The 11,524-nt window shown below is 38.0% G+C and overlaps 1 protein-coding gene across 8 annotated transcripts in view; it reads left to right on the forward strand.

Annotated features, from left to right (window-relative positions):
* LRRC28 (leucine rich repeat containing 28) overlaps nt 1-11,524 on the forward strand; it is a 130,632-nt gene that overhangs the window by 20,508 nt on the left and 98,600 nt on the right. For 6 of the 8 annotated variants that reach the window (XR_001888151.1, XR_001888152.1, XM_017886899.1 and 3 more), the window contains one exon: nt 5,083-5,123. The exons of the other annotated variants lie outside the window; for them this stretch is intronic. Coding sequence is in view for 2 of the 6 variants with exons in the window: in XM_017886899.1 (XP_017742388.1) it covers nt 5,083-5,123 (41 nt within the window). In the remaining 4 variants the exon portion in view is untranslated. The remainder of the gene's footprint in view (nt 1-5,082; nt 5,124-11,524) is intronic. 8 annotated transcript variants of the gene reach the window in all.

The following is an 11,524-nucleotide window of genomic DNA, read 5'->3' on the forward strand; positions in this document are numbered from 1 at the left end:
ACCACAAATTTTTTTTTTTTTTGAAACCCCCCTTTTTTTTTTTTTTTTTTTTTTTTTTTTTTTTTTTTTTTTTTTTTTTGAGGTGGAGTCTCACTCTGTTGCCAGGCTGGAGTGCAGTAGCGCCATCTCGGCTCACTGCAACCTCTGCCTCCTGGGTTCAAGCGATTCTCCTGCCTCAGCTTCCCGAATACCTGGGACTACAGGTGCGTGCCACCATGCCTAGCTAATTTTTATATTTTTAGTAGACATGGAGTTTCACCATGTTGGCCAGGATGGTCTCCATCCCTTGACCTTGTGATCCGCCTGGCTCAGCCTCTCAAAGTGCTGGGATTACAGGCGTAAGCTGCCGCATCCAGCACTGTTTTTTCATTTATTTATTTATTTTGAGATGGAGGCTCACTCTGTCGCCCAGCTGTAGTGCAGTGGCACAATCTCAGCTCACTGTAACCTTCCCCTCCTGGGTTCAAGGGATTCTCTTGCCTCAACCTCCGGAGTAGCTGGTACTATAGGCACATGCCACCATGCCCACCTATTTTTTGTGTATTTTTAGTAGAGATGACGTTTGACCAGGTTGGTCAGGCTGGTCTTGAACTCTTGATTTCAAATGATCCACCCACCTTGGCCTCCCGAAATGCTGAGATTATAGGCATGAGCCACTGCACCCGGCCAGTGTGTCTATTGTTTCTGTTGCTGTTCATGCTTTTGATGTAATAGCTATCAATTCATTGCCAAATCTAAGATTATGGAGATTTACTCCTATGTTTTCTTCTATGAAGTTTGGTTTTAGCTCTTAAATTTAAGTTGCTGATCCATTTTGAGTTAATTTTTGTATGTGGTATGAGATAGTGGTCCAAATTCATTCTGCTTTCTTCTACTTTTTATAACTTCTATAAGAACTGAAATGCATTTAATCTGTGACTTCTTTGAAATGTGTTGTTAGAAGCCAGGATGGAGCAGGTTTTTCCGAACCCTGAGTCCTAGTGGCTTATAACAGCACACATATTTCTTGTCTACACTGTACTAGTCTCTCAGAGCCTGGAGCCTCTGCTCAGGAATGAAGCTGACAAAACGTCCAGCATGTGGTGGTCTCTGTGGAAGGGGTGAGGTCTTTTGTGCTCAATCATGTCAAGGCTTCCACTTTGGCTTAATTTCACTGACCAAGCAAGTTACTTAGCCGTGGCCAGCTTGATGAAAGATGTGCAGTCCTAGCAGGTGTTCGGAAAGAGAAGGAAACAAAGTAGGTAATGCACAGTGCCCACCAGAAACTATCACTGAACACGATGGTGTTTGCAAAATATTTGACATATTTGTTCCAAGTTTAAAAGTTTTAAAACATTCCCATTTAAGTGGAGTCTAAAAGGATATGGTAAAGCATTATTGATTCAGAATTTGGGGTAGGTTTTATACTAACTGTGCTTGCTGAAGTTTACCTTTTCATTATTGTAAAGAAAAGTTGTTTAGCTAGATAGTAATGTAAATGGGATTTAATGAAGAGAATCCTTGGCTTGATTTAGAAAAACAATTTCTAGGTAATTTAGTAGGAGGTATTTGAGTACATGTTATATTCATTTGATAAACTTTTCTGTTTCAAATAGTGAAACAAGAAGGCAATAATAGTAATAGATTTGAGAAGCACTTTAAGACTATTGCTTTTATCAGGATTTTAAATGTAAAAACATTAAAACACTTCATAGCTTGTAAATCCTATGGATTAGGATACACTAATTTGTGTGACTTCCATAATCCAACATTAGAGCTTGGTTACCCACAAAGTAACAAAAATTCTGACATTAATTTCTAGTTGTCTAGTCTCTTACATGCTGTATCTAAATTATAGAAGTATACAAATTGAAATGTATAGCATTTATCAGCTACATTGCTAAAAATATGGCATTAGAAAACAGAGAGTGATATTATGGAACACCGGTAGGTGTCAGTCACAGCCTGTGCAAGGGCTGATTATTTGCCAGGAGTTTGGGGCATCTATTCCTAAGTGTCTGTGTGTTTTAAGGCATTATTCTAATGAACTGCAATTTTCTCAAAGTGAATGTGCTTATTTTAAATAAAACACAATGTACCTACTTGTTAATAAAGACATAAAGATGCTCTATTGGCAGCAAAAGCATCATTTCAGTGCTTAATTGTGTGTAGAGCTACAGCTCAAAAGTACTAACTAGTTTGTCATGGAAAGATTAGAATGCTATTTGATGGAGCCGAGTAGACATGCAGAAAGAATGGCCGTGGAGTGTGTGAATTAGCCAGATAAAGTATTGATATTAGCAGATGAAACTAGGTGAAGGTCTAACAGTCAAACAGCATTTCTTTTGGACAAATCTTTCCTTTTATAGGAACAGCTATAATTAAGGCCCTCTACCCACTGGTTCCCTAATTTTTCTAGGATGCTTTGTATGTATGCCCATGAACGGAAGTGTATAGTCTCAAGGGAGATACTGATGATAAAAACAAAACACTCCAGGGATTTAGACGGATCCACAAGGAACATCTGAGAAATGACTAGTTTTGAAGGACCTTGTTGCATATATCAGTATAGAAACTTGGGGCAAAAAGAATCACAGCTTTCAGCATTTGAAAACGAAATACAAATGATACTGATAAGAGTGGATACTCAAAAATGCTTCCTTGATTTCTTAACAATATTCATATTCAGTGATACTTGGTTATCACAAAAGGGAAGGATATGTATATATAAACAGTTTGGGATACTGTTGCTAACTATTTAAATACATCAGTATGCCAGTATGACATTAATAATGACATTTTCTGGTTTAAAATAAACCAGTGATATTCCATTGTGTTCAGGATTTTTTAAAAGCTATTCCTTAGTATAAAATATAAGCCCTTAGTGATCTGTTCCTTGCCATTCTCTGTAAAATCATACATCTTCATACCCAATGGCCCAGACATACCAAACTAATGTCACTTGTCCTAGTGAATGTTTAGATCTCAAATTGTATACAATTGATTATAATCAATTGTATAACAGCTTATGCTGCACACAGCAGATCTTAAAATTCAATTTTAATTTTTTTCAATTATAAAAGACACATGCTCATTGTTAAAAATCCAAGTTTCTCTATGAAAATTTCTTGGTTATTTAAAATAGTCAACTTTCTAGTCCTTAACACATTAGTTTTCTATTGACATGATTGTTTTCTAACAGGATTTTTGAAAATGTAAGATTTCTTCGGAGTGCTGTTATGTAGTTATAGCAGAATGGATTGTATTTGCAGTTTCCCAGTTGTACCTTGTTTTCTTTTGGCTTTTCATATGTTGCTTCTTGTGTCTAGAAAGCTGTACAGAATTACCCTCCTCTCCATTCCATGTCGGCCTGTTATAATTTATGTCTTTTGGAACTCGGGTCAGACCTAATGTCTTCTAAAAAGCCATTCTTGATTCATTATTACTGATACACAGTTTACCCTATAGTATGCTTGAATGTAGATGAAAAAATTAGTTTTGACTCAATGTGCTCCTCCAGCCTTTTGACTCTTTCTTTTTGTATGTGTAAATTTGAACCCCCTGTGTGTGTGTGTGTGTGTGTGTGTGTGAGAGAGAGAGAGAGAGAGAGAGAGAGATATTATATGTGTATATATGCATATATCTGTGTGTGTGTGTGTGTGTATGCGGACTGGCTTTCAGTTATTTACAGGAGGCTTTCTCCCCTACCCAGTACCTCCAGCAGAGAGAAGCCTGCTTTCAATCTGTGAGTAGAATTGTTTTAGGATTCTTTTCATGGAAAGGCCAGCCCTTTCAGGACTCTGACATTTTCTGGGTAAGGGACCTAGGTTTGTCTGCCTTTCTCTCTTCTGCCAATGGCCAATTTCCTGTCCCTCCCATATCACACCTCTACTCTGATCTCCAGACCTGTGGCCAGGTCTGACACTCCCGTGGACCACATGAGCTCCAGCTTTCCCTGTTCATTTGGAGCTTAGTTGGGTCTTGTACCTGGGGGCCCTACAGATTTCCCTTATTTTCTCTTGGGGAGCATGATTTGAGAATTTAGAGGATATATTAGTTTTTTAGGGCTGCCGTGACAAATTGTCAAAAACTGGGTGACTTAAAACAACAAAAATGTATTCTCTGACAGTTCTTGAGACAAGAATTCCGCAATCAAGATGTGGTACGAAATGGTTCCTTTTCAGATTGGTTCCTTCTCAGGGCTCTGAGGGAGCATGTGCTCTTTGCGTTTCTCCTTGCTGGGAGTTGCCAGCAACCTTCGGTGTTCCTCAGCTTCCAGTTGTGTCACTTCAGTTTCTGGTTCTTCCCTCTGTCTGTGTCTGTGAAGCACATTTTCATTTCTTCCATGACCATGGATTTTGAGGTTTGTGGTTTCTCTAAGGCAGGGGTCCCCAATTCCTGGACTATGGACCTGGTACCTGTTAGGACTGGGGCCGCACAGCAGGAGGTGAGTGGCAGGCAAGTGAGCGAAGCTTCATCTGTATTGACAGCCACACCCTGTCACTTGCATTACCGCCTGAATGCCACCTCTTGTCCCATCAGCAGCAGCATTAGATTTTCATAGCAGAAACCCTATTGTGAACTGCACATGCGAGGGATGTAGGTTGCACACTTGTTATGATAATCTAATGCCTGATTATCTGTCACAGTCTCCCATCACCCCCAGATGGGACCGTCTAGTTGCAGGAAAACAAGCTTAGAGCTCCCACTGATTCTTCATTATGGTGCGTTCTATAATTATTTCATTATGTATTACAATGTAATAATAATAGAAATAAAGTGCAAAATAAACTTAATGCACTTGAATCATCCCCACACCACCCCCACAACCTTGTCTGGAAAATTTGTCTTCCAGGAAACCAGTCCCTGGAGACAAAAATGTTGGGGACCGCTGCTCTAAGAGATATTGCTTTTATTGTTCAAATTTATAAATTTAAGTTGTAGTATGGTCTCTATAAGAATAGAACCCAGACCTGCTGATTAATTATTTTCACATTTTCTCAAAATTTACACCCCTCAAAAGGTAGTACTTTGTATTTAAATAAATTAGAAATGTTTAGACATTTTCAAAATAAAATTTAATTCTGAGTTTTTAATTTTCAGCCAGAAAACCTTGCTCAGAAGCTTCCAAACCTTGTGGAACTGTGAGTCTGTTTATTCAAATTTTTTAAAAACCAGAATGAACATAATTCTAAGTTATTTGAAATAATAGGATATGTCATCTTAATGTATTAATTTGTTATTTTTTGGTATCATGGTCATGGTACTCATGTAGGTAGACCTGTGATTCTACTAAACCCAATAGTATTTTAAAGTATTTAACCATTTACAATTGTATTTTAAATATTTCACTTCAAGGTAGTGAAGATGATGAGAAATGCCTTTTCTCTGGGTACAGTGTCTTCTGTCACAGAATCTTTCTGGATAGTCCATGTAATTGGGAAACTCTATTATTGTTATTACTACTACTACATGTAATACTTCACATAAACAGATAGTGTAAAATGTGTAAAATATACAGTAAAAGTCTCTTTTCCTGCATCCTCCATGCTTCATTTGTTTTAGTTCTTTTTATGATTACCTCCAAGTGCTAAATACTATGTTTACACCATTGTTTTTTTAATGCACCCGTGTTAATTATCTGTTAACTTACCACTAAGGAAGATAAATTTAGATATCTTATATTTCCCTCTCTGTCTAGCTGCCTCCTAAATTTTTGCAGGAGGGTTTGCATTGCTATTTCTTGTACTCTTTGTTATTTGGCACGATTTTCAAGAGGTCAAGGAAGGAAATCTAGCCTTATACCTGCCATCTTTTCTGTCATGCCCTTTGTCCCATCCTTTTATTTTGAAAAATTTCAAACTAACAAGAAAGTTGAAAACGTAGAAAGAACACCCATATACCCTTCACCTAAATTTAACCAATTTTGACATTTTGCCACATTTGCTTTCTCTTTCCCTTTTCTACCTGTCTCCTACCCCTCTGCCCCCCAGAAGCTGAATGATTTGAAAGTAAATTACAGTAATGTCATTATCACACCTAAGGAAAGTAATATTCATTATAATTTAATACACAGCTTATGTTTAAATTATGCAAGTTTTCAAAAATAATGTATTTTAAAAGTAGATGTCTGAATTCACTGGATTATTTCCTCTTGATTACATTGATTTAAACATTTTTGATGGTGTTTGACTGCAAAACTTGCTTTATCAAGTTTTTGCATTCATCCTTTTGTATGTGTGTATATGTGTATTGTTTTCTGAAGTTTCTGATAGTTAGGCACATCATGGTTTTTTCTTTTCCTCTAAATACTTAAGTATGTATTTCTAGGAACAAGGCTGTCTTTCCATCTTTTTAGTTTACTTTTGTGTCCTTTAGGTACTTTATAGTTTTATTTAAAATAGGTTTTGAAAATTTCTAAAGTCTGTTACTAAGTATTTAATCTTTTTTTTTTTACTATTGTAAATGAATTTTGTCATGTGTTATATCTTCTAACTGGTTATGTTTTGTATATATGAACAAAGTTGATTTTTGCATGTTAACTTTATATCCTGGTATCTTGCTGAAATCTTCATTGTTCCAATTCATTTTCATGATAGATTCTCTATAAAGTTTTCTAGATGTACTCTTACGTTGGAAAATACAGATAGTGTTACTTCTTCTTTTCTAACTGTTATCCCTTTAATTACTTTCTCTAGTCTTATTGCATTGGCTAGTTCCTCCAGACAATGTGAAAGTGTCCTGGAGATAGTGGACATCCTCGTCTTCTTTCTTTAAAAAAAAAAAAAAAAATTTAAGACCGAATTTCACTCTTGTCGCCCAAGCTGGAGTGCAGTGGCACGATCTCGGCTCACTGCAACCTCTGCCTCCCGGGTTCAAGCAATTGTCCTGCTTCAACCTCCCAAGTAACTGGGATTACAGGTGTCCACCACCATGCCTGGCTAATTTTTGTATTTTAGTGGAGAGGGGTTTCATCATCTTGGTCAGGCTAGTCTCAAACTCCTGAGCTTGTGATCCACCCGCGTCAACCTCCTAAAGTGCTGGGATTACAGGCATGAGCCACTGTGCCCGGCCTCTTATCTTCTTTCTGACCTTGCTGGGAATGCCTCTAGGGTTTTCCCCATTAAGAAAGATGCTGGCTTTACAGTTAAAGTATCTGTAATCTATTGTTTTAAGCAAATACTCATCTTTATTAATTATCTATTGCTGCTTAACAACTTACCCCCAAATGTAGTGATTTAAACATTCAATATCTTATATTTTCTGAGGCCCCAGAATCTGGGCCTGACTTAGCTGGGTGCCTGTGCCTCCAGGTCTCTTACAAAACTGCAGTCAAGGTTGTTGGCCAGGACTGCAGTCTCATCTGAAGACTTAACTGAAGAAGGACCTTCTTCTATGTTCATTCATGTGGTTGTTGTCAGGTTCAATTCCTTGTAGGCTGTTGAACTGAAGGACTCTGTTTCTTGCTTGCTGTTGGCTAGAGCACCTCCCTCAGTTCCTTGCCATTTGGCCTTTCTATAGGATAGTTTACAACATAGCAGCTAGCTTCCGTCAGAGCAAGCAAGCCAAAGAGCAAGAGAGAGTATACACTTTCTCCCAATCCCTGGTAATCACTAATCTACTTTCTGTCTCTATGGATATGCCTTTTTCTGGATGTTTTATATTAGTGGAATGAAACAATATGTGGCCTTTTGTATCTGACTGCATTAACATAGCATAATGCTTTCAAGGTTTGTTCATGTTGTAGCAGGTATCAGAATTCATTCCTTTTTATGGCTGAATAATATTCCGTTGAGTAGATACATGACGTTTTGTTTATCTATTCATCAATTGATAGACATTTGTGATGTTTCCACATTTTGAAAGCTTTTCCTTTTACCGTTTCTGGTTTGTCAGTTGTTTGTTACAACTGTTTCAGGCAGCTGTGAAGTTAAGCAATTGCCTGTAATTTGTTTCAGTTTACAATGGTTTTTGCACTGGGCAATCTCCTAGTCAGATGGAATAAAGACAGCCTTGCAAGTGGGTCTTCCAGGGAACCATGAGACGAATCTTTGACAGTTCTCTGAGAAGGAAGCTTTTAAGGCACTTTGATGTGGTCCTACCCCTTGCTACTGCTTTTCTCCTTGATTGTGGGCTGTTGGTTTTTCAGTCTTCTGCAGAGCAGGAGAGTGGGGTTAGGACTAGAGCAAGTGAAAATATCATGAAGCCTACAACCCACTGTTCTTACTGATGTTCAGTCATTTTTTTCTTGAATAAATTCTCCCTATGTTACTGTAAGCCTTAGGTTCATTTCCAGAGTTCTCAACATGTAGCATTTGGACATTTCTGACAGTTTCTCATTGTTTTTATGGAAGGGAACTTTTGGAGGTTCTTACTCTACCAATTTTGCTCAAAATTTTTAGTTTTGTAAAAAAACTGCCAGTTTGCCAGATTAGCTGTCCCATTTTACATTTCCCCTGGCAATGTATGGTTGTTCCAGTGTCTGCACATCTTACCAGCATTTGGTGTTGTCTTTGTTATTTTAGTCATTTTGATAGATGTGTGGTTTTTATTACATTGGAATTTTCATTTGTATTTCTATAATGACTAATGATATTGAGCATCTTTTTGTATACTTATTTGTCATTGGCATCTTTCTTTTGGTGAAATGTCTGTCCATGTCTGTTGCTCATCTTCTGGTTGTATTTTTTTTTAATTTATGAGTCTTAAGAGTTCTTTGTAAACTAGTTTTCTGTTTTATATGTTGTTTACAAATATTGTCTCCCAGCGTATAGCTTGTGTTTTCATCTTCTTTATGTTCTTTTGCAGAGCAAAAGTTTTACATTTCGATGAGGTCCAGTTTATCATTTTTTGCTTTTATGTGTCCTGCTTTTGATGGCACGTCTAAAAACTCTCTGTCTAGCCCTATGTCCCAAAGACTTTCTCCTTTCCCCACCCACCCCCTAAAGTCTTACAGTTTTTTATTGTACATTTATCACCTATATTAAAAAAAATTTTTTTCTGGGATTAGAATTCTTAGTGACCATTTTATTTTCCTATCAGCCCTTTCATGATATTCATTATTCCCTGGTGTGCATAGTTTCTGAAGAAACATCTACAGTTGTTACATTTGTTCCTTTGTGTGTAATGTGTCTTTTTCTCCCTTGGGCTACTTTGAAGGGTTTTCATTTTTTACACTAGTTTTAAGGGATTTGATTTAGATGTATCTTGTTGTGGTTTTCTTCTTTCTTACCTTTGAGGTTCATGGGGCATCTTGGGGTTGTGTCTTCACAGTTTTTATCAAATTTGGAAAATTTTGACATTGTTTCTTCAGAGACTTATTTATATACCCTGTTCCTGGCCCCTGCTTGTGGAACTCTTACATGCTTGTTAGACTGTTTAACACTGTCCTGTAGTCACAAAGACTCTTCATTTCCTTTTCAAACTTTTATTCCCTATGTGCTTCAGTTTAGACAAATTGTATATTCTAGTTAAGAGTCAGTAATATTTTCTTCTTCAGTGTCTAATGTACTATACTAATCCCACTCAGTGAAGTTTTCTCTTTGGTTATTGTATTTTTTTTTTAAGAGACAGGGTCTTACTCTGTCACCCAGGCTGGAGTGCAGTGACTCTATCCTAGCTCATTGGAGCCTTGAACTCCTGGGCTCAAAGGATCCTCCCATCTCAGCCTCCCAAGTAGCTAGAAGTACAGGCATGCACCATCATGCCCAGCTAAATTTTAAATTTTTTCATAGACAGGGGGTCTTGCTGTGTTGCCCAGGCTGGCTTTCTGTGTGTGTTTTTGAGACAAGGTCTTACACTGTCACCCAGGAGTCACACTGGAGTGTAGTGATGCAATCATGGCTCACTGTAACTTCAAACTCCTAGTCTCAAGTGATCCTCCTGCCTCAGCCACCCAAAGCTCTGGGATTATAGGAGTGAGCCACTGTGCCCAGCCTGTTATTATATTTATGATATCTGGAAGTTCTATTTATGCTTCTTTATATCTTACAGTTCTTACAATGTTCATATTTTCATTTACATAGCTGAATATAGTTATTATAGCTATTTTAATGTCCTGTTTGCTAATTCTATCATCTGTGTCATACTGGTTTTATTTGTAGTAACTGGTTTTTCTCCTGGTTATGGGTCATATTTTCCTGATTCTTGGAATGTCTAATACTTTTTTATTGGATGATGGACCTTATAAAGTTTGCATTTTTGAGAGTCTAAATTTTATTGTCTCCTTTTTTCTGGCATGCAGCTATTTGCAGTTTATTTTGATCCTTTTATGGCTTATTTTTATACTTTGTTAGGATAGGTGGGTAGGTTAGCCCTATTACTAAAGTATGAGCTTTCCAGAGTCTTTCTTGAATACCTCAAATGATCAACAAGGATTTGGCACACTTGCTCAGAACTTGAGTGTCTCTCAACCCTATGTGAGTTTTGCGGACCGTTCAGCTGATTGATTTTCAGCTGCTTTTTGCCTGGAGTTCCTTTTATTTTTCTTCTATTATTTTTTGAGATGGGGTCTCATTATATTGCTCAGGCTGGTCTTGAATTTTTGTCCTCAAGTGATCCTCCTGCTTCATCCTCCCAAGTAGCTAGGGTTACAGGTATGACCCACTATACCCTGCTAGAGTTTCTCTTCTGTGTGTTTGTGCTAGAATTCAGCTATGAGTGAGGCCAAGGGATTCCTTATGTAAATTTTTTTGTTTGTTTGTTTTTTGTAGTAGTGGCTCTCTCTTCTTCAGAACTTTACCCCACAACTTCCAGTTGCCTCAGGTTCCCTGAACTCTAATATGTGTCCCCTGAACTCTGATATGTGTCTCCATAACTCAGTGAGACTTCTGTACTTTGTTTGGGCTCTCCTTCCTGTTCTGCAGTCCAGAATTTGCCTCTAGGAAGAAAGCTAGGGAGATTGTGTGGCTTACTTCCTTTCTCGTAGGGAATGTAGTCCTAGTTGCCTTTGTTAATATCTGAAAATAATTGTTTCATGTACGGTCATGCACAGCATAATGATGTCTTCGTCAACGACAGGCCACATATGTAATGGTGGTCCCATAAGATTATAATACTGTGTTTTTACTGTACCTTTTCTATACTTCTATGCTGTACCTTTTCTATGTTTACATATGTTTAGATACACAAATACATTGTGTATCAGTTGTCTGATTGTGTTACAGTTGTCTGCAGTATTCAGTACAATAACATACTGTCCAGATTTGTAGCCTAAGAGCAACTACACCTTACAACCTAGGCATGTGGTAGGCTCTACCATCTAGGTTTGTGTAAGAACACCCTATGGGCTGGGCATGGTGGCTCACGCCTGTAATCCCAGTACTTTGGGAGGCTGAGGTGGGCGGATCATGAGGTCAGGAGATCAAGACCATCCTGGCTAACAAGGTGAAAACCCGTCTCTGCTAAAAATACAAAAAATTAGCCGGGCGTGGTGGCAGGCACCTGTAGTCCCAACTACTCAGGAGGCTGAGGCAGGAGAATGGCGTGAACCGGGGAGGCAGAGATTGCAGTGAGCCGAGATTGCGCCTCTGCACTCCAGCTTGGG

This window comes from Rhinopithecus bieti, unplaced genomic scaffold, assembly GCF_001698545.2.
Source record: "Rhinopithecus bieti isolate Rb0 unplaced genomic scaffold, ASM169854v2 scaffold_15821, whole genome shotgun sequence".
Lineage (NCBI taxonomy): Eukaryota > Metazoa > Chordata > Mammalia > Primates > Cercopithecidae > Rhinopithecus > Rhinopithecus bieti.